The sequence below is a fragment of the Streptopelia decaocto genome, assembly GCF_964273445.1.
Source record: "Streptopelia decaocto genome assembly, chromosome: 8".
Taxonomy (NCBI): domain Eukaryota; kingdom Metazoa; phylum Chordata; class Aves; order Columbiformes; family Columbidae; genus Streptopelia; species Streptopelia decaocto.
In genome coordinates this window covers 12,906,917-12,930,740 of record NC_138662.1, presented here as the reverse complement: position 1 = coordinate 12,930,740, position 23,824 = coordinate 12,906,917, and the positions used below count along the sequence as shown (strand labels likewise).

General features: G+C 40.7%; 1 protein-coding gene across 7 annotated transcripts in view; it reads left to right on the top strand.

Annotated features, from left to right (window-relative positions):
* MITF (melanocyte inducing transcription factor) overlaps positions 1–23,824 on the top strand; it is a 108,118-nt gene that overhangs the window by 78,062 nt on the left and 6,232 nt on the right. For 6 of the 7 annotated variants that reach the window (XM_082060065.1, XM_082060071.1, XM_082060069.1 and 3 more), the window contains exons 3-9: positions 8,539–8,766; positions 9,905–9,988; positions 11,317–11,412; positions 17,104–17,221; positions 20,323–20,379; positions 21,413–21,488; positions 23,151–23,298. In XM_082060065.1, the coding sequence (XP_081916191.1) occupies positions 8,539–8,766; positions 9,905–9,988; positions 11,317–11,412; positions 17,104–17,221; positions 20,323–20,379; positions 21,413–21,488; positions 23,151–23,298 (807 nt within the window). The remainder of the gene's footprint in view (positions 1–8,538; positions 8,767–9,904; positions 9,989–11,316; positions 11,413–17,103; positions 17,222–20,322; positions 20,380–21,412; positions 21,489–23,150; positions 23,299–23,824) is intronic. The other variant, XM_082060066.1, reaches the window with a different exon arrangement.

The following is a 23,824-nucleotide window of genomic DNA, read 5'->3' as shown; positions in this document are numbered from 1 at the left end:
AGGCATTGCAGGACTTGAGGAAAAACTCATATTTCTCCTTTTGTATATCAAAGTGTGTGCTGTCTCAGGCGTGGGGTCTAGAAATACACCCAGAGTGCCTAAATGCTTTACACATGTGAAGGCTGATGTGATTTAAGTAGTAGTCTGACCTGTCATGACCCTCCTTTGAAGGGTTGGTATTCTGCACCTCTTCCCTGCAGTAGAGTGAAGTCATTAAGACACTGGTTTTCCCAGCAGTTTTGTAGGAAACCAGAGACCTGGAAGTGAAATACCCCTTAGTGCAGGTCTAGCAGGGGTTACTGAGGGATGGAACGGTAGCTGGATTAGTAACCCCTGTGAAATGTAACCGATAGTCTTGCTCAGGCTCTAAATATGTGACAGCAAGTCAAAGGTGGCACTGGCCGACACTCTGCTTGGCAACCTTAGGAGGAGGATAAAGTCAGACAAATGGTTTTACCTCTCAGTGACTTTTTCATGTAGATAGCAAACTGTGTTAGAGTGGTCTGGTAAATCTTGTGTTGATGTTGCTTGGGCTGCACTGAAGGGGGATAGTTGTGCTTGAGCTACGAGAGGCTTGGCAAGGGCAAGCTGGGAGTGGAGATAGCTTCAGGCTGCCTGTCCTGGCTTTGGGCTCTGGGGCAGCTGAAATGTCTGTGGTTCTATGACTCTGCTCCCTCTTGAGTTCACATCTCTATGCCAGGTCTTGCAAGAAAGCTTTTGGAAGCAACTTTATGTCAATCTTTGACAGTTCCCGTAAGGAGGAGTCATTCACGTCCCACTGGGAACAATCTCAAACCCTCCAGTGCTTATCGAGTGCTGCCCAGCTCCCTTATGAGAGAGAAGGATGGCAGAGCTGGACATAAATATGAGGTGCTTCAATTAAGCTTTTTACTGTGGCAGTTCCATAATTCAAACTTGCCTGGCAGGTGCAGTTGTGTGGCTGATATCAATGCCTGTTAGTCATAAAATACTTATGCTCTAAAGCACCTGGGGTAGGTGAAATCATAGCACAAGATTTGTGTCTCACATTTTACGGAGTCAATTACTTGTCTGTCCTAAAATGTTGCAATGCTTTTGGTATCCTCTCAGTAACTGTATAAAATTAAAAATTTATGGCATGTGTGTTAGGAAATAAACAGCTGAAATGCTGGTTTCCTAACAAAAACAAAATAAAATGCTGGAGTTGAAAGAACTGAATCCTGTTTGAAAGCCACACTTGTGGAACGGCAGCTAGCATGCCACTAACCTGCAAATTACATCAGTTCCTGTTGCCTTAGGCAAATTTGGCTAACCTTTCTTTAATTTCTGTTGTCATGTGCTTCTATAGCCAAAGCACAGTTTTTAAATACTAATCCACAAAAACTTTGTTCTTTTTGTCTGCTTCATGCCTTTCCCTTGGATAAAAAGTCATGTTACACAGAGGAATTTTTGGTGATGGGCAAAACAACCGCCAGTTGTATAAATGATGTTCATTCTGTACAATGCGCCTTTTCTTTTTCATAATTATTTGTGCTTGAAGATGACTGTTGGATCAACTTAGACTGCAATCATAATGCCAGATCTTAAATAACTATCTCAAACCTCCCTTGGTTTTCAAGTTCAGAGGGGTTTTTGGGTGAGCTAAGTAACCAGGGAGTTTTATTGTGCTAACTGAGGTTTCCTTGCCTTGGCAATGTCCCTAAGGTAGAATGCTGGAATCAACTCATCCTGCCTGTCATTCCCCAGTTAATACAATTAATCCTTCACCTTTTCCTGCTCTTGGGCTTTCTGGTCAGGGTTCTTATGGCCATTCTTCCTGGGTTATGGACTAAAAGAGCAGGAAATATGATCTAGAAAAGGAGGGACGGGTGATGCCATTTCTTAATGTTTGAATGCTTCACGTGGGAAGATGTCTTGAGGATGAGTTAAACTGCTGTCTGGATAGTTATTTGGATTGTTCCAAGTTGGGTGGTAGAAGGGTCCTTCCTGGCGTTGCAGTGTAACCCATGATCAATATTTTAATGAAATAATTGAAATTTTATATAATCTTTAGGATTTTTAGGCGTAGTGGATCAAGCTGTGGTGAATATGACTTGCAGAATCTGAACCTGGATTAGAAAACTTCAGGAGCTTAAAATACTCCTAATGCAAGAGGCACTAGTTGATTTTCTTTCTCATGTGATTCTCCTCAGATCTTTTGTTTTCCCTAGCCCAAAAGGACAGGCACCTGTTTATACAGCTTTCTGTTTTTAGTCAAACTCCTAGAAAACAATTTGTTGCTACTGTTGGATTTTTATCCTTGAAAGTGATGGGTCAAAGCATCTTTAAAAAGCAGCTTTGCAGCCCTGTGCTAGTGTGTTGCACAGGCTTTCTGGTGCAGCAGACCCAGCTGAAGCCTGTACTCCTTGCAAAATGCTTCCATGGATGTGGTTTTGTATGCTTTTTCATTGGGTAAAATTGTGAAATGACACAGAATTTTAACCTTTCTTAAGAATCCCATGACATTTAGCTGTCTAAGCAACAAAAAGTTTTATTGAACTGAGAAAACTGACCAGAAAGCATTTTATGTGTAATTGTAAAGTGTAAATCCTAAGGCAATATACTTGAGACAAACGGTCTTTCAATTTAAACAACAAAAAAAACCAAAAAGTGGGAGATGTCTTCCCCTTGGTTAGCTGTCATCTGTAAACCCCTGGTATGTCCCTGTGCTCAACCTATCTCTGCTCAAATAAAGCATTAAGTGGTGTGGCTTTACTTTCACAGGGAGCTTTAGTGTTTTTGGTGAGAAGAATCTCCTGTGTGCTTTGGGGAATGGGAATATGCTTTTTCCTAGCTGGTGGGGGCCAGCCCAGAGCTACTGGCATCATGGTGGCCTTTTGTCACTTGTGTTGCACCAGTGGAGGGTTTGGGACATGTTCAGCTTTGTGTGCACAGGCTTGAGGTCTCCATTGCTTAACTCCATGGGAGATGAAAAGTGGGGAAGACCAAGATGCTGTTGAGGAAGGCTGGGGGTGAGGAGACCTGTGCAGGCCAGCTAACCTAGCCTAGTTACCTTCATCCAGAAGTAATGATGGGTCAAATCTTGATCCTGCAGTAATTAATGAACTTGAAGTGTTCCTAGAGGATGATTGGTAGTAAAGCCACAGCTAACTACTGATTTTTATACTGGTATAAATTCTCCATCATTTTAATCATTAGCCATTTAATTTCTGGATTATACTATGCAAAACACACTGGCCAAGCCAATAGGCTTTCCTGCCTAGGCGTAAATGTAGCACTGTTCCAACATCTTGCCATCACTAGCAAGTTATTAGTAAATTAAGTCTCTGAGTGATTCCCAGCAAAACTTGACAGGAGGAGCAAGTATCAGAATTATTGTTTTGGTTGCTTTTGTTAGCTTTGTATAGAGGAATCATTTGAGATGTATGCTCTGTGCTTCAGCATGCAGCAGCGCTTTGTGTTTAAGTTCCTGAGCTCCTGATCACCTTAGTGGGAAATATTTTTAGGTTTTCAAACTGAAGGAATTATGTGGGCCTACTCAGGAGTCCTGTAACTGTGTAATATAATACAAGAATTTTGAAGAATGTACTCTGAAGTATACCTAAAATTCCCACTGATATTGTATGTATGCTTAAAGCTAGTTGCAAGGGCTGGGAAAAAACTCCTCTACATATATGGGTTATTACTGTGTTTTTTTTGATGTGGAAGTTAACAGACAGTTTCCTAGGAACTGATTTTCCCCTACTCAAATACTTGAACTGAATGTATGCACTGGAAATAGCAGTCAGATGTTGAGATTAGTGAAGGCATGAGAAGGACTTTCCCCTGCTTGAGATAACATTGTTCTCCAGTATAACGCAGAGTGAGGGACAAGTGCTGAGTGATTAATGTGGCTCCATCCAGAATTGATTCAGCCTGGCTCAGCCTTGTGGGACCTAAACTGGGTTACATATGGGTGTAGTCGAGCTGATTTCTTTATACTGCTTTTCTCAGTGTTTCAGCCCAAGAAAAAAGCGACCAGCTCAGGTTCAGCATGGCGAGAATGGATAGAGCGTGAATCGCTGGCTTGTGGTGCAGTGACAGTTCTAACAGTGCCTGGAGCAAGGCCCTGATGAAGGTGAATGGAGATGCTGCTGGGCTGGCGTTGCAGGCCGTTTTAGCACAAAGCCCCTTCTGGGCCTCTGCTTCTAAGGTGATGTTATTCTGCTGCCCCTGTAAGCAGTACTTTTATAACCATGCAAATTGAAAATGCACCTGAATGCACATTGAAAGTACAGCCTTCTTTCAGGTGTTTCTGGGCTGAAGCCAGGCTGTAGGCTGCCACTTGGCTATCCTTGATCTGTAGTTTCTTGTAGCCAAATTATTTTACTGTAGTGTGATAAATTTAGCTGGTTTTGCCACTTTGTCTCAAATAATTTCCAAAGTTCTGCAGATGATACGTCTATTACTTCTTTCCATTACTTCTTGCTCGCCAATACCAACATGTCCAAAAAACAATGTTCCACTCAGTAATGTTACAGCAAAGCTTGGGTTGAGATTCCTGGAGATAGATGATTTGAGATCTAAAGGATTCAGTTTCAAGTTGTTCCATTTTTATTGCATGTCCCCATGCAAACATATTTCTTAGGGAGTGTATCCAAACCAATAAATTGTCGTATTCTTGCACTTCGTGTCTCATGAATTTGGAAGAACAACAAGAACTATTCTTCACTTCAAAGACAAGAAGGGGGCTGAAGACCAAAAATAGATTTTAATTAGGTCAAACCTTTTATTTATGGTTTAAATTTGGGGTAGTGGATTTTCATTTTAGGGTTTGTTTTGCTCTGTGCTTGTGAGATAGCTTGTTAAAAAGTAAGACTGCTTTATGGCTTATCTACAGGCTGACCATGACTGGTACATCTTGGGACATTTGTTCAAGTAGGCACAGTTTGTCTCTCTTTGATGCAGAGACTGAAGACAGGGGTTCTCTAGGCCAAAGACAGTTTCAACAAAAAGCACTGAGCTAAGGAAGGTTGTTGTCACCAGATTTTGATGATGGAGCTGATAAGGCAGGTCAAGGGGAGAGTGAGTAACACAACAGAGATTCAAACTGAAGTTTCTCAGATGCCCTCTGTTGTCACCTGTCAGGCCTCGCACTGGCCAGGGCGAGAGAGTTGAACCTGGAATGTCTGTCCAAGAAGGAACATGTGTGAAGCTGTTTCTGTCCCGTGGGAGCTCCTGTCCTTGTTGCACTGACATGCGGGCTGAGAATAGTTATGTCTCATTCTCCTCTGTTTGGAGAAAAATCGTATGTTCTTGTGTTCAAATGCGAAAGTGTGTTTTACCAGCTGTGGATTAGAAGGAAATGTTCAGTCCCTGTATCTCTCCTTTGCATCATTTTGGAGCAATTTAATGACAGAAAGGGCAGTTCTCTGTTTTCTTTGGTTCAGTACTGGACTTGCATGAGAAGGTGACACGTCCTTGGAGAACTCTGTGTATCTAGTATATAATGACTACGGTTCTTCTGGTAGGTATTTTTTCTGTAAAGGCAATAGAGCATTTTCTCTGCTGCCGCTGATGTGAAGCCCAGACACCTGCCTCACAGTAAATTAATTTCCTCAGAGTCACTTGTTGCCAGTGTAGTAAGAGATGACTAAATGTGGTTTACTGGATAGCTTCTGAAATGCAGCTGCAATCTGTTGCCCTGTACCGAAGAGGACGTACTTCTCAGCAAGATTAAAATTCTCAGAGAATAATTACACTTCTGTATTAAGTAGAAATCTACAACTTAAAAGTTTGATAAAGAATGGAGCTCCTTTGTTTAAGGTTCACAAGTTGTTTTCTCTTGCCTTCCCTGGCATACTGAGGGCAGCACAGCCCATTAAAAAAAAAAAAAAAAAAAAAGGACTAGCAAAATGACACAAACTATTCTAATGTAGAATAATACAACAAAATTTTGGGGAAAGTATGCTTTCATGAAGTGTAAGTATGTACTTTGCCAACAAAAATCCTATGTCAGTTGGGCAGTATGTGTTTCAAAAGTTGTCGTGGAGTCAGCTCAGTGTAATAGTATATATTATAAATAATGTGATATTTGATGATGCACAGTTGTGATGTGGATCTTGGAGTTTTGCAGGTTCTTCTTCTGGGAGCAATGAGGGGCAGTAGGAGATGTGTGCAGGGAGGAGCAGCTTTGCTCCATGGCAGCATCGAGGGAGAACAGCCGTGGTATCTGGGCCTGGAATGTGCAAATTCTGTCAGACAAGCAGGGCTTGGCTTTAAAATAACATATTCAAAGATAAGTGTTATGAAAATAACAAGTTTACTCATAACTTTATCTGCTCAGAAGATGAAAATGTTAGTGAAAAATAGACTTATCTGGGTAACATAACTCTTGCCGCTAGTGATGGGAAAATTGCTAACACAGTTTGGGACTGACAAAGCAAGTGCTGTACTTGTCACTCCAGACTTCTGTATTTTGTTGTCTAGAGATTTAGTGCAACAAATCAGATTAAACTCTCTAGAAACACTATCTTAAGTGTGCCTCCATGTTCAGCAGACTTGTTAGAAAATAATGCAAGTTGAGCAGCTTTTGGTGCTTGTGCTCAAGTATGAGCTTTTGTCAAGGAGTTGGTTAGAAAGAAAAAGTTCCGGGAGGTGTAGGGACGGCGTGAAGTACCATGGCTGGGTAGAACTGCAGCTACGTGCATTTGGGACACACTTTAGCCCATTTTCAACCCTTCCTGAACTGGAAAACCTCTTCCAGCTGTAGATTGGGACAGAATTAATGGGCTCTGAAGCACAAGGGAGGCTGAGGATGTGATGGAGCTTTTCCAAACCCTGGGCAGTGGGGATGCTGCCCTGGGAGCTGAAGACAGGGCCATATAAACCTGTGGGTTTGCTCAGTGGCCCCCACTGCCAGGGGATACGTGTTAGGCTCGTAGGGTATTTGTTCAGTTATTTCTTACTCTGTACTTAAAAACTTTTAACCTTACTGCTAAAGAAAAATACCATTGTCTATTAGTACGACTGGAACGAAAGATGAATAGCGAATTAGCCTTGAGCGAACTGTCAATCTGACTTTGATAGCCCATCACTTTAAAAGGTCCTTTTATGTTTATGAAAAAGCATGACGTCAAAGCCAGGGAAAAAAAATTAATACCAATACTTAGGGCTAAACTTGCATAGCTTCCAAGAAGAGCCCCTGTGTGAACTGTTTGGTTCTCTACATGCGTGGCTAATTAGCGTAGGTTACTATAAGTCTGAGCAGTGGCATTCAAGTTGCTTCTGCTGTTTTGGGGTAGCTTGTTTATGGTGCTGCCATATGTGAATCCCTCAAACCGGAGTAGCGTAGACCAAAGGATATTGCAGTTGCTTCTCTCACAACCTATTAGTATGCTGGAAATGCTTGAGTATAATCATTATCAGGTGAGTTGCTATTGCAGACTTATTTTAAAACCTGTTGCTAAGAAGGCTTATAGTATAGAGGAAACCCATTTCCTCTGCTGTCTAGTATGCCTTATTTAATTTCTTCCACAAAAAATAAGTGGGGAACATACACGGTTGCTTGTAGTGGCAAAAGTCACTTTAATGGAACTGTTTTAAACCAAAAGGCTTCTCAGAGTATTACTATATTTTGTTTTTTTTCTACTTTCGGATAAAAACAATAATGATCAAATAAAGGTGACAAAGATTTTCTACGATATGGTGAAAATTTTGCAAGGAAAAAACCTGCCTTTCTTTCTTCTTTAGAGTGTGTGAGAGTAGTTAGATATGAGGTTTTTCGTACTTTGTATGTAAAGAAATTCTAAGTACTGAAAAGCTCATCTTAAATACAAAAATAGCTGGTGCTGAGGACAGTGATTGATCTGAGCCGAAACACTTCTTATCTTGCATCTTATTTGCATGATGTGTTTATAAACAAGTTGTCTTTTTTTGTATATGTTTTAGGGCATATATCTGAAATATAAATAATTCGTAGTTAAAAAGTTGCATATTCCTTTTTTTAACCAATGTGTTATTTGCAAAAAACAAACCAAACTAACAAAACACTGAAAAAAAACAAAGAAAACACCTGAAAATAACAACAAAAACCCTTTTGATCTCTCTGCTACTTGACACCTGATAAAGGATAGCAGTCCAGGCTCTTTGGTTTTAAGTGGTAGCTACTAACAAGTAAAATGAGTCCTGCAGTGCAACTTGTTTCTCCATATTTTTCGTGAAAACGAAATGTGGCGTAGCTGAAGGTCCGAAGGGAGAACAGACTGTTCTGGGGTGTCTGTATAAACTGAAAAACCTGAGCGTTGGTCTTACATGTGAAATCTCGTGTTGTAGAAAAATAAGTGGAATTTCTTGGTTTACTGTTAATAATTCAGTTACTGAAATGTTAGCTCATAAACTGATTTCTTGTTACCAAACGTGGATTAGTGAAGCGCTGCTGACTTCCTTGGAGCTGCATAGGTTTGTACTCCAAGTCAAATGCATAGCTGGTGTGTATGTCCCAAATGTATAGCTCAAATTGATAGCGCATATAATGATGTTGTAAAACAATAAGGCATTTTTAACATTTGTGTCATACAGGTGCAGACTCACCTTGAGAACCCAACCAAGTACCACATCCAGCAAGCCCAGCGGCAGCAGGTGAAGCAGTACCTCTCCACCACCCTCGCAAACAAACATGCCAACCAAGCCCTGAGCTTGCCGTGTCCCAACCAGCCCGGTGACCACGTCATGCCACCTGGAACTGGCAGCAGCGCGCCCAACAGTCCGATGGCGATGCTCACCCTTAACTCCAACTGCGAGAAGGAGGTAATATGCTCTCGCTGTACTTATTCTTCAGTAAAGAGGAATTGCAGTCGGCTTACTTTCTGGTTTAAACCGTATTTGCTTATTGTTAAGATGTTATTTTTATCCACTTTTCTGGGCTGTTCACTTTGAAAATGCAACTGCTGCCTCTGTGTCTGCCTGATTAATATAGGTTTGCATAAAACATTTTGGCAAAAAAAACCTGTGTCCCTCTAACTTCCACTTTTTGGAACTATTTTAGCTGGTTTATGCTTATTAAAAACTACTACTTTTTTTTCCCGTGCCTTGCTTCATGCATACAGTGAATAATTGACCTTTGGAGAACACAAAGCTGTTTTGTAAGCTGTAGCTTTCTGGAATAATGTTATTTATGGCTCATTTTTTCAGAAAGAGCAAAGAGCATAGCAAAAATAACTGAAAAACGCAAAGCTTTTTGAGATATTTTAGGTATTTTTACAGTTAAATTTGAGCAAGTCTCTTGCTTAGCTGGAAGGCAAATTTTCCCAGATAATATACCCTAAAATGTTACTGATTGCTGCTTCGTGATGAGCTCAGTGCTGCAAATATAAGACTTCATTAGCCTATACCTAGAAGTCCTTAGCAACCTTGTCTTAATCTTTCCTGGCAAAAATCTTAGTTGGATGTTACATGTGTGCTCAGGTGCCAGAGGAAGATGATTTGAAAGGTGTTAACAAGTGTAAGAATCATGTTGATGTTTTTGGTTTTTTTTACATGACAAATGGGAGACAATTGTAGAGCTCCTCATGTTCCCCCATCCTCCCTCCACAAGCCTTTGTGCCAGATTTTTAATACACAAGCACTCTGTGAGCAAAATGCTATGCAACTTTGAGAAAGTTATTACAGAATGTGTTTTGCACATACAAGAGAAATTACTTGTGCTCCATAGGTTCAAAAGAAATTAAAGTTGTTTCCGTCCCAGTTGTACCCAAATATTTTTTGTCCCCCAAGAATATTTACAGCTTCACTTTGCTGTGTCACCAGGCACACGTGTGCATGACACTGTTTCAATTGTGCTCCTTTTGGGACTGAGACTGTGCCATGAACTCAGATCCATGCTTTGCTTTTTCTTTTTTTTTTTTTTTTTTTTTTTTCTTCTTTTATTTCCTTTTTATTTCTGCAGGGATTTTATAAATTTGAAGAGCAAAGCAGGGTTGAGAGTGAGTGCCCGGCTCTGAATACACACTCACGAGCATCATGCATGCAGGTACTGGATGACACAGGAGGTGGAGCACAGGTCCCCTTTCTATTGAGCATGTTTCTTTGAAGTTATGTCGAAGAATAAACTTCCCCCTTAGTATCTTTAAGAAGCTGAACCTAAGATATATTTAAGGAACAAAACAACAAAGTTGTTTATTAGCATTGGTATCAAAAGGGCATTAAGACATCTGAAGAGGGCTCATGCTTTCTTAGCTCTGTAGCACTGCAGCAGAACAACATATCAACCATGCATTAGGTCTCATATCAGGAAATCTGTTCTAATGCAGTTTTCCCAAGATTGCGCTGATGTTTTCCTGTCCTGATAGTTTCCAAGACATTTCTATGCAGATCGCACTTGCATTTAAAAAAAATGGTGTGCAAAGACTTTAATCAATCGGTGGTAATTTGTCCTCAGTAGTCATCTTTCTATTTTTTTTTTTTAAACTACTAAAGGTTTTTTATATCTAACAAAACTTTGGATATGAGCTGTAACTTTTAGTTCCTTTCTTGCCCTTGTTTCCAGTCAGTGTAATTCATTCTGATGACACTTTCTTGAGCTGATACAAAATATACAATATAAAACTATTTCTACCATCAACTTTATGCATTGATTTTGTAGATGGCTGTCATTTAAGCTCCTTTTTTATAGTGAAGGCAAAGGAAATAGTCAGTCCTGCAGGACAGTTCGGAGCACCTGCAATGGTTGTTTTTAGGGCTCTATTTCTCGTGACAGTGCAGGATATTATGGAGGCATCTCCCAGCCTCAGCAAGATGGCTTGCACCACCTAAAATCATCTCCGAGCTGCTCTTGGGTGGTGCATCCTGCGAGGGCGTATCGCATATGTGAATCCAAGGGATTCTGTTGTCGAGGGCAGGCAGCCTGTCACCCAGCAGCGAACCTTTGTTCCCTCTCCTTCCCCGGCGAGTGCCCGGGGCTCGGGCAGTACTGTCTGTACGTGGGTTTTGACCCCAAAACTAGGGGGCAGAGGTGGGGGCGATGCAGACAGTGCTGCTTGGGGAAGGGGGATTCATGTCTTTAGCGCAGCTTGTTCTCTGGGTAGATATCTCTCTCCTCTGCTGTTCCTGGGGGAACAGTGTGTCCGTGGGCAGGTGCTGCTGGTGGGAGGAGTGGGTTAGACTGTGAAACCTCAGCATTGTCATGACCTGGCTGGATCGCGGGGGTCAGGGCTGAGGGGTTGGGTTTGGAGCGTGGTGGAGCTGTAGAGGCATCTGTGCTGCAGAACCGATGTGTGGTTCAAGCCTGGTGTCAGGCCTTTGTATCCTTGTGGTTTTGATAACTGGTTTGTTTTTCTTTGTCTGCCTTTTCTGCTGCAGATGGATGATGTGATCGATGACATAATTAGTCTGGAGTCAAGTTACAATGAAGAAATCCTTGGCTTGATGGACCCAGCCCTGCAAATGGCAAATACGGTACAATGGTCCTTTCCTTCTTGTTTCCCTGTTAAGTTTAATTGTCTTTCCTTGAGAGAACACAAAACTGCAGCATGACTTTTTTTCCAAACAATTAAGTAGTTATTGTACTGTCCCATAGACTGTAATTAGCTTTTCTTTGAAGAGCTCAAGGTATACATTTGCAATGAAAAACATGAACTAAGAACACAAGCTGGAATCAGCTTGAGAGAATGCGAAGGACAATTTTGCTTTTCTTATTTCAAAGTTAGTTCTTGTAACAGGGTGAACTGGGCTAACAGGGGTGAACTCAGAACCATCGACATTAAAGATCGCCATGAACATTATACTTGGCTTCAGAAAGCCTAGAAGGAACCTCTGGGACCCCAGGTCCCTGTATCTTCTCATATTCAAGTAAGAAATTGTACACCATGCTTAAGCATGTGTTAACATCCCTGTTCAGAAATGCTCTACTTTAGCTGCTGCCTCTAATATCATAGGTTTTAGCTTAACCTGATTTCAAATGCAGAGAAGTCCATAGCTAGATGACAGCAAAGATGTACAAAATTTAGAGAGAGGCAACCACCAAACAAACAAAAACACAAACAAAACAAAACCAAATGAAACAAACAACAACAAAAGGACAAAAAACCCACCACACCTTCCAAACAAACAAAAGGGGGAGGAATAAAGAGGCTTTAAAACTGAACAATGGAAGGAGACATAGGAAGCCTGTGAGAAAAGACAAGAACACAGGGGTGGAAAAGTCGTTGAGTGAGGGGAGGTGCAGGTTGGCTCTGAGTTGCTCTTTTTCTTTGCTGGTTCACATTGCTGTGAGCATTAATGTAATTATACTTCTGGCATAATCTGATTTTGATCTTTTGTGGAGGGTAGCTCCAGTGAATTTTTTGCCTTAGGCTTAAGTGCTGTTAGATCTGGCTGAGTCGATGTCTGCCAGGGCTGGCATCTGTTTCTTTTTTATCTAGTGCCAAAATTTACAGCTTACCACATAGCATCGATTTTTGTGGCATAGATTTACATTTGCTGACAGTACTCATCTGATGTCATGTTAACCTAGTCCTGCGCTCCCACAGATTCCCACAGCCCTTTCGGAGATGTGGTGGAAGCCGCAGGAAACGGCCCATCAGCATCTCTTGCTAAATAGCGCCCTTGGAGCAGACGGGGAAATAGCAGTGGAGCGAGCCCCACCAGAAAGAATGAATTTGCCTTTAATCTTGAAAAGTGCATCTGTCCTGGAATTTGAGAGGAAAACTTTATAACCTGTGAAAAGTTAGTTTTCAACTTAATTACCTTTTTTAGTTTGTTTGTTTTAATTGAGGGTTCAGCTTCTTCTGGAGTCCTTGCTCTGAAGTTTAATTGAATTGGGACCTATTAAATTGGAGGGAACTTGGATTTCTCTGTGCTTTTCTTCCTGTCTCATTTCACAGGGACCCCAGCAGTGGCTCTTTGCTTCCAGACAAGCACATAATGGTACTCTGCGTTCTTTTGGTGCAAGGAGTCCATGTAGTCAATCTTTAGGGTAGTTGCATCCCTCCTGCTTGCTGTGTGACAACAAGCCTTGTGAAGACTGCCTGATCCATGTTTGCTGTGAAATTTCATAAATTGCCCACTATATGTAGTAAAGCCCGTAAAAATAAAGATATGGAATAATAGAATTGAGACTTCTTTACTATTACATTTAAATTGCTGGAGACAAAAAGCGTATTTCAGTCCCTGAATTAACCTGGTACCAATCCTGAAGAAATTGGAACCAAGATTCCCAGCAATTGGTTGGGAAAAAAATGAACCTGACATAACAGACACTTTTCTTTTGGAACAGTATTTAGGTCTTAAATCACCCAACATTTTACTAATAAGGAATTAATGTCTGCAGACTGAGCTAAGTAGAGGTGGAAGAAATTAAGAGAGGAAATAGTCTCTAAAGAGACACAACCTATAAATAGCTGTGCTGAGACTACAACAAAGGCTGCTATTGTTCCATAACCAACAAAGAACAAAAGGACCAGTTTGTTGCATTTGGTAACAATACTTAATTGATAAGAAAAATCAGATATTTCTGTCTAGAGCAAGCAAAGGGAAGTTTCCAAGTACCTCTTAATGGAAAAGGGCTTATTGCAATATACTGCTTGTGGAAGTGTTTGTAAACTTTGGTATTGGGTCACAAGTTAACTCGCTTTGCTTCTGTGGTGAAAGGCATCATAAAATGGTCACTAGTTTGCCAAGATTTGTGTAGATACGACGTAGTAATGGAGTTGGTAGGTACTATGTTAAGTGCTCCTGTGTCTCAGGTTGAGATGACAACTACTTTATCCAACTAATCAATTTTTAGCAAGAGTCTGGCACGGAAAGCTGTGTGAGTACGTGGAGCTTCATGTCTAAATGTGACTTTTTTGTGGAAGTTAAACTCCAGAAACAGAGAAGAATCTTATTTCAGGGACTGTTGCTGAGCGTGTGCTCGTAGGCAAGGCAACAACACAATATGTTATAGGCTGCCTGAGATGGGGAACAGAAACCCCTCCCAGCGTGTACTGATACCTCAGAAACAGCCTTGTTGATCAGACAGCTCATGTCTCAGTGATCTGTATAGAGCCCAAATGACCTGAATGTGGGTGCTTGTTTTGTTGGAGTGGTGGAGGAGAAGAGAAAACCTCAGACTCCCCCGATTGTACGCTATAACGAGTCTGCAGGAATAACTACTGTATTTGAAATTTCTGTTATATAAAAGCAGTAATTTGTACACCTTGTAAAGCCAAGGCCTAGAAGTATGAAATCTCACAAATGAAGGCCTTTAGACTATCCTGTTTAAATTAACATAATAAGCTAAGCCTGGTATGAGCTACTCTTCATTTATTTTTTGGGAGGGTAAGGGTGGGTGTTCTGAATGACGCTGTATTTAAATTTCTTCTTTGCCAGAGGTGGCTAACAAAGCCTTAAGAAAAGCGTATTTAAGTTGGAGAGATGCTAGAGTTTGGTGAAGGTAGGGAAGGAGCCTTCTTAGCACTAGAAAAAAGACATCAAATTCTGTGCCTTTCTCAGTTTTGAAACTCATCTTCCCAATGAAATGGCTGTGGGAGTTTTGAACACTTCCCTGTTGCTTTTGCAGGTAGGGAAAAGGATGAAAGTCTCGACTGTCTTAATAGGTTAGAACTGAAATAGTTTGCAAACAATGTTTAATTTTTTCCAATTTCTTCCGATGCCTGGGTGTTGCTGCATTGTGCACATTATAAGCCTCTTCTGTGTTTGGTTTTGGGTTTTTTTTCCCCAATTCAGCCTAGTGGCTGCTTGTGTGTGCACACAGCACCACCGACCTGTCCATCTCAAACCAACGCCCTCAGCATAGGAATCCTCTCCCCTTTCCAGTTCCCTAAACTCTGCACTAATGATTACTGGTCTTACCTTACAACTCAACTAATTTTATTGCTTTGGGACCTGGAATATAATTGGGAACAAAAGATGTGCCTCAGTTTTAAGTGCAGGTATTTTAGGCACGTGCAATGAGCTGTACTGTTGTGTGCACTTTATATTTTTCAGTTGAAAGGGATTGTATAAAATTGGTCCCAAAGATGTGACTTGCAGCCATCCTGGAGAAGAGGCCTCTGAGGCTCCTACTGAGTGTGGACCATACATGTAGTCGCACTTGTATTAAAAAGTTAAAACTGAAGCTTTGACCTGATTTAATTGAGATTGGCATTTACCTCTCATGTGAATTTCCGCGATAAGCATTCATGTGTACATACAAACCTGCAACATTTATCAGCTGTGCAAATTTTGCCTTTCATCTTCCTTTATTTGGTTAGTGCTGCAGCAGCAGAACTTGCACTGTGGTTGTAGCACAGCTCCGAGTTGGGTTCCCCTGGTGCTTGCAACTTCTGCAGGACTTCGGTGCGGACATTCAGCAGCTGCTGCCTGTGTTACCATTCGCTTTTGTGGTAATTGCTTACACAGGTCCTGTTTATTTACATGGAAATCTGGCACAGTGTGGACACTTTGGGAGGAAAATAAATAAATCACAAACTTGTGGTAACAAGCATGGTCCCTCTCACAGTAAGGAAAGCAGCTTGTTGACCTTAACTGTTCTCCATGTTTCCTATAACCTCACTGTGTTACCCAGTCTTTGAGATGCTCGTTTCTAGATTTCTGAAAAAAAAAAATCTTTTATTCCCTGAAATTCCTGATTAGATTTCACATGTCTGGTGTTGAACTTCAAGTTCCTGGGCTACAAACAAGGTCTTTGTGCTCTCCCCATGTTTAGGAGCATGAATAGAAAAAACACATCCAAGTCAGAAGGGTTTATGACGCTGTTGCTGTGCCCGTGTCATGGATGCATTTGAGGAGCCAAAAGATACAAGAGTCGGCCTTGTAGAGCAGTGGGGGAGTGAGTGGTCACCCTGACATTAATGTGGGCAAATCACAACTTGGACCATAGTCTGTGATGGACAGTGATGACATTAGATTTATCATAGATTTATAGATGTTCCTTCTTTTTTTTTTTTTTTTTTTAAATATTGCATTCAAAAGCTAGGAGAAGAGTGAGGAATTGTAAGGCTGAATCTTGGTGAGAACTGAGTTACATTTTTTCTCTGTCAACTACAGACTGAGTCAGGGGACTTTGTTTTTGTTGCTGGCCACAGTCTGTTCAAGACACATCTCAGCATGGCTTCTAGCTGGTGGCACTTTAATGGGTGCATACCAACTTTGTTTCTCATGGTAGCTCCGGAGGGTAGAGATATTTTGTTAGGTCTTAGTCTGGCAAGGACCATCAGTAGCAGTTTAATAGTCCAGGCTGTGACTCACTCCATTGTATTGAACGGCATTATTTACATGGGTGTAAAGTTAATGCTCCAATCTGTATCTTGAAGGGATCAGTATCTTGAAGGGATGGGGTTTTTTTCAACAACAATGATAAGTAGTATTGCTACTCAGATAAGATATCAAAATGCTTTATACCTGTCTTTTCAAAACCCAGTTTGAAAACAAAAGAGATGGGTAGAATAATCCACTCAGGATAAACTTATTTAAATACATTTCACTTTAAAGAGATAGCTTTGATAAGCCTTGTTGGAATACTATCCTATTTCTGTATAAATATCCTTGCTTAAGCATACCTAAATAAGAACAGCAGAATGAACAACTGAGAAAACTTAATGTCAAAATAATCTTTCCTCTCTTGGTGTGTGTTCTTCTTATGTAAGGTGGAAAACAAGTTAAAGTAAGCTTAAATGTTTTCTGTGTAAGTAGCTTTCAAATCATATTAGAATTGTAATTGATTAATACAGTGTTCTCTCTCAAGCATGTGGCAACTTGCTAAGTACTTTCATTCACATATTCCTGGAAAAATGGGGGCTTCTTCCAAGAGCGTTCTGTGAACTCTTTCAGATTTTTGGGGGTAAGAGGAGTGATGGAGGTACAGATGAAATAGTTTCACTGAAAAATAAGAAGCAACAATACCACAATATTGTCAGCATGTTACCTCTTCTGAGTATTTGTCTGCATGTTCTTGAGGAGAGAAAGCAGAATTTTCCCCATGTAGGTGTTTCATTCCTCATATCTGTGCGTCTCTGTGACTTTTGCTGACTTTACAGCACACTCAGTATGAACATGGAAAAGAGCACAGATTTCTTAGCAGATCCTAACTCTGTTCTTTTGCATAAGGGCAACCAAATGATCCTTTTCCTTGTTTATCTTTTCCAGTTGCCTGTGTCTGGCAATTTGATTGACTTGTATGGCAACCAAAGCATGCCTCCTCCAGGACTAAACATCAGCAACTCGTGTCCAGCAAATCTTCCTAATATAAAAAGGGAGCTCACAGGTAAATACGTCTATAATACCACCTTGGAGCAATAGTGTAATTGTTTTGAATTCAGGTGATATTGGACATAATGTCTGTTATGAGGAAGAAAATAGGGATGAATAGTTGCTTTTTGCTTTGCAGACCATTTTTTAGCAGACTTATGAGCCTGCAATGCAGTTGAGTTCATGTTTGGGCATGTGTGTGTGTTCACTGGGACAAATTAAGACAAAATCCCTAGTTGTTGTAGTCAAATCTCCACATTGAAAATATTGTGTCCAGGAAGCTTCTCTTCCAGACCTTTTTTCTAGTTTGGGCTTATTGTTTGCTCTATCAACACAAAACTTTCACAACTTCACATCTATGGGGTTCAGCTCAAGGGATTCTACATGTTGAGGTTTTACTTTAGTAGAGAGGGCAGTGATGAGCAAATAACCTGTTGTAATGTGAAATCTAGACACCAAGATCCTATGAAATGTAAAATGAAGCACTCAAGAGAGAGAATACGCATCTTTTAAATTAAGATGAAAATGAAGTATCCTATAAACTCGTTGTCATGTCGATATCTCCAGCAGTGCTCTGGATAAGCCGTGGGAGGCAGGGGAAGGAGGACATTAAAAGCCTCCTTCTCTCAAGCACATATTTGTACAGAAGCTAAATAGCTTGAAGGAGGAAATAAAAAGTTTAATATTTTTAAGCATGTTTTATTTTTGCTGTTCCGATTCACTTGAAAGGATATAACCACATGTAGGGTACAGTATACAAGACAAGCTTGTCCACAGGATGAACAAATGGAGATCTATTCTAGAAATGTTTGGGGAAAAAAAAAATCAACTTAATACCCAGAAATGACTGTTCTTAAAGCAAGCAGGGAGTCATACTGTATGCAGTATGGTACCGGCATAGTTTTTCTTGTCTGTCATGTTTCTGGGCTTCTGTTGTGAAAACTCAGAGGCTGACTCACTTGCAAAGCAGGTTCTAGGCAGGAATTAGTTTAAGTAGAGCAGTTTTAATAACCCAGGAGTCAACTTCTCAGGAGGAAATGCCACATCTCTGAGCTGGCACAAAATTTGAGTTCAGCACCAAATGAAGACACACAAACTGCACAATGATTTGTGGTTGCTAGAAAAAGAAATACTTACACAGCAATTGGAACTATGTTATGAGAAGGGTGAGAGGGGATGAGAACTACTCAAAGTCCTGCATTATACACAGTTTCATTGCCCCAATTATAGAAAGTTAAAGGTGGCTGTAGACTGCAAACTAAACATTCAACTTGTTGGATGTCCGAGCTGGTGGCTTCACTGCAGATAGTTGTGTAAGATGCCAGGCAAAGAAGGGAGAAAGAGAGGAGAAATCAGGTCTCAAAAGAGACCTGACTAAGTTAAATGTTTGTATGCTACACTCGCCTGTTCACAGCAACAACTTGTGTGAGTGCCTTTTCTGTTCAAAACATGTACTAGCTGATTGCATTTAAGGTAGGAAAGGTTTAGGAATTAAACTAAAATTTAACAGTAGTCACTTTGACGTCGATCTGGCCAAGCCTTTGTACAGAAAGCACTACTGATGGTGCTGACAGCCAGTGATTTTAAAAATCAGCTTATTATTGCAGACAGGAGTCTTTTGGTTCTCCATTTCCAGATTTTGCTGTTGGAACTGGGCTGAAGAGAGCTTGCAATGTTTAACTCTAGCATTTGTCAGAAACCTTTCTGCGTCCTACTGTCTAAATATTGAAATTATGAAGAACCAAGCAAAGTAATGATGGCTGCGAGTTCTAAGCTGTAGTTACTGAGGCATTTAATGGGAATTCTGCTCACCCAGGAGTGCAGTTTCCATCAGTTTTGGCCTTACAAACCTCACATCTGTTTCATAAGGCAATGTCAGATTAAGCCAAAATTTCATTGAGACATGCAATAACCTTTCAAAGCTTTTTGGGGGATACTTTGGGACCCCAGCATAGAAAAGGATGTGTCTCGTTGTACTCTGTACAATATTGGGGTAGCTCTGTATCCTAAGTAGTGAAGTAGTAAACTTCCAATACTCCAAGGGAAACCTGGATCGCCTGTTATTTTGAATCAGATGGTATATAATCCTTAAAACCAAAATAATACAGGGAGACTTGTTGAGTGAGTGAGGGGTTTTGTTTCTGTAATGGAACCTGTGATAATAGATCATACACTCATTTCCCTTCATTGACTTACTGTGAAACTAAATAATGTTTGCTGGTTTTGAGATTTAAATGCAACAGGGCGAGGATTAACAACCTCACCTTTTGTCAAAAATCAAAAGGGATAGAGCAAATATGAAAATGCTTAAAATTACTTGAGAAATGTAAGATGAAATCAGAACTGAATTTAGCAACATTAATAACAAATTTAGCTGTGTTTTGCCTGAACTATTGCATGCTCCACGTGTGGAGCGTGGTTAAAAACAGTTCTGAGTTGAGGAGACAATCGATGTGCAGCATGGTTGTCATTATTTTCCTTTTTACTTTTCTTGAACAAGGACCATTGTTTTCTAACAATATCGCTAATACAGGTATTGAATTTTTCATTATTTTTTTTTTTTTATCATATATTAACAACAGTTAGTGTAGCTGGAAAATAGAACATATTTAATAGGTCGCTGAAGTTATACCTTGAGTCTTGTGGTGATGTGTGTACACGTGCCACAAAAGGCTGTACCTATAATTGCAGTGAGTGGAGCCTCTGGCTGCTGCACACCCTGTGCCGGCGGCAGCGCAGGAAACACGCTGTTCCTCTGGGTCAGCTCCTGTGCCCTGCGCAAACGTAGGAGAAGGTATGTTGGGCTTCAGCAATTTGTTGTCCTCAAATGCCTTGCTGAATCAGGACCTCCGTGGGAAACATTCTCATGCCAGGAGTCAGCGTGGGAAGTGTGGGAGCGGATGCTCGGCAGGTGCGGGGAGGACATTGAACACTCGTGTTTTGGCAGTCACAGCTTACAGTACAGACCCTCCTCGCCCTTGGAATGGGTGTAACAGTCAGTTTGACAAATACCAATCAGGCTTCCTGCACAAATGTTTCACGGACTGAAACCTTGTGTGTGAATTACTGTAATTCTAATAACTTGATTCACATGTACAGTGTGTGTTTTTCCCACAGAGTCAGAAGCGAGGGCACTGGCTAAGGAGAGGCAAAAGAAAGACAATCACAACTTGAGTAAGTTTTGGTTCTTTGCGTTTTGCACAAATTCTAGTAATGATTTTAGGGGTTAAGTGTTTAAATGTTGATGTTTTAAATCTGAATGATAAGCTGCATGTGGTATATAGTACTAATTCATTATGTTATGCCCATAGATCAAATTCCTCAAATTCTTGTGAAACGTGCACTATTGAATTTTAAATGCTGGTTTTATTTTCTTCAGTAAACCAAAGGAACAGGTGGTTGTTATTAATGGAATTACTGAGAACAATATTTGATTGAGTTGCTTTTAACAAATCCACCTTGCACAATTTTGCCTTTTTTTAACTTAATCTAAAATCGTAGATACGTAGTCAGTTTGTGACTTTAAGCATCAGTGCATTTCCTTTGTGTGGCATTTTCATAAATTCCACTTTTGAAGGGAACTCATATTTCCAAGTTGGGGGTGGGGGGAAACTAAACAAACTGCAACCATTTTAAAATAATGAGCATCTTATGACTGAAAGGATCTTTAAGTTGCCCTTTTATGCTTTATATTGCTAGACAAAAAGGAACTGCTTCATGCCTTATGCTGTTCAGAAGCCTTTCCCATCGTATGAAAAACTGATGCAGGAAAATTTGTATTTAAGTTTGGCTTTTGGATCCTCAGAATGTTACATTGTAAAGAGTACTTCAAAAGAAGAGACTATGCGTTTTGTCCTTTTTCCTACTTTTGGATTTCCTTGAGCATCTAAATTTTTGTCTCTGAACTTGTGATGCTTTTCCCTAGGAAAACATCAGCTTCTCACTTGAGTCCTAAGCTACCACAGCCATCCTGGTTTTCAGAGTCTCACTTTAGCTCAGCCAATTCAGCAGTCCCACATTTATACAGTGTAGACAGAACTTCTGTCTTAGTGTGTCCATGTGTAGGAGAGCAGAATCAATTACTCTGTCACTGGGTTTTAAGCTTCAGATGAACATTTCAAACATTTCAAATCTTCGATAAAATGATTTTATATGTTGCAATTAAGTGTGAATATTACTTGTAACGTTTCTGCTGTTTTCCCTAAAGTTGAACGAAGAAGAAGATTTAATATTAATGATCGTATAAAAGAACTAGGCACTTTGATACCCAAGTCAAATGACCCGTAAGTATAATGTGCCCAAAGAGACTGTGGGAAGGAGGTGTTAAAAGAAAAATAAATATCTTAGGGGAGAAAAATAATTTAAACAACAACAAAAATATCTGAGTTTTCTTGCATGATTTGGCACTCCACAACTGTAGAAATGCCTGAAGAGTCAATTACAATTTTGGAATATTGTTTTGAGGTTTATTTTTTCTTTTTGGAACTTGTCTTAGTTTGTATTCATTTGATGATTTTTGTCACAAAATAGTCACAAAACTGTTGTGCAGCAGCTCAGCATCCAGCAGGACCCTGTGCTGGGGCTGATGCCGGGAATGATGACCTTACCAGAGGCAGAGTTAGTCATTGCTCAGCAAGATAGAACTAATTCCTCTTTTCTGTGAAATTTAGGGTAGTTCTCTGGGAAGCCATCATATATTCCTCTTAACTCAAAGGAAAAAAAAAACAGACACACACACAAATAGACCATTGCTTGTGGTAGTTTCCCAGTATTTATTTTAAGTAATTTTACTGTTACTAACTTGTCTAAACTTTACTGAATACTGATTCAATAGCAAGGAAAGTGCCTGCTCTGGAGCTTGAAAGTCTCCCTTAAATCTGATTCAATGCCCTGTGTTGCTTTTGAGGAGAGCCAATGTTATTTTAAGGCAGTTGCTCATGAAGCAGCTCAGTTACTCTTCAGAGAGGCTCTTTAACTGTCTCTAAGGTAAGCAAGGCAGTATTGCACAGCATCACCCTATGGAACAGGTAGATCTTTGTTCTGATAGTCTGCAGTAAACTTTTTTTTAATTCAAAGAAAGCAAGATGGTATGGGGGAGAAGACGATGCAGGCAGCCTCTCTCTAAAGTGAGTGTAGGAGGAATGAGGTGCAAGAGGGAATACAGGAGCCACATACCCCTTGACTGAAGAACAATCACAGCAAGGCTGTAACATGGCATTTGTATTTTAGCCAGAGCTGAAGTTTAAATCACCTGAATGTGCTGCTATATTGGGCTCTTCTCTTCCTCCTGTGACACAGCTGTGACACAGTGCCACCAGGAGGTGGCTGCTTGCTGCTTCTTGGGAGCTAGAAGCCTCAGGTCTTTCTCCCACAGAAGCACCAGGTCATACATGGTCCTTCCCAGCTGAAATCAGACATCAACCAGACAACAAGCCCGATGGTGTCCCTGCCCATGGCAGGGGGGTTGGAACTAGATGATCTTTAAGGTCTTTTCCAACCCAAACCATACTGTGATTCTGTGTTTGAGAGGAGTCTTGCGAGGTTTTGTTGTCGTCTTGCAGCCTTGCTGTGAGGCCATGAAAGGAGCCCCTGGTCTCCAGTCACTCTGCTCAGTGCTGGTCCCAAACTGGGCAGAAGGTGGGGGGCTTGGCCCTAGGGTGCTGTGGGGAGCCCGAGGGGCTGCAGAGCAGTGCCTGGGGGGGCTGCAGGGCAGTGCCCGGGCGCTGTGCCCTTGGCGGGGCCAGGCTGGCTGCATTCTGCTTCAGTCACTGTGTTCTGCCCCCCTTCAGTGCACTGCAAACACCTGTATTCACAAACTTGGAATAAATATTAGCCAGGTGTTGTGTATGTATGAGGTGTAATCATAGCTGTTGATGTGAAGTTAATGACTACAAAATCAAGCCTCCCCAAGAGTCTTAACTTCTCCTTTTGTGTTGATTTCAAAGGGACATGCGCTGGAATAAGGGAACTATTCTGAAAGCATCAGTGGACTATATCCGTAAGCTGCAGAGAGAACAGCAACGCACGAAGGAGCTTGAGAACAGACAGAAGAAGTTGGAACATGCCAACAGGCACCTGCTGCTCAGAATACAGGTTTGCTGATAAATAACCTGGCAATGCTCTTGATGTTGCAGAGTGTGACTGCAGTTAATGGCAACTGAAGCTTGTTTGTAGGAATACGGGTTAGAAGGAGCCACTTTTCAAACTAATCATGACCAGTGCTGAGATGTCTGCAGAGATTTTTCCAGGAAAAAAAAAAACAGGATACATTAATTAAAAAAAAAAAAAAAAAAAAGAAGTAAAATAAAATCCCAACACTCTGGTAAAGCACTTATGGCTGGTCTATTTTTGTTCTACCGTGGCCAACACAAGTTCCAAACAATACGATAAAAAAGATTTATATGATAATATTTTTTTTCTGGGTGCCAGACCTAAGGAATTGGAACTTAATTTATAATCTGTTTGTTGATTCTGATGAAATTCAGCTCAGCTGTTTGGGAGTATGTTCACTTTAGTTGTCTTGTTTGTAGAGTTTTTCTGACCTGTAGCTTTAATGCTTGTGTTCTTCTGAAACAGTTTCAGATGAATGGCAATAAACAAAAGATTTTTGTTTTGTTTG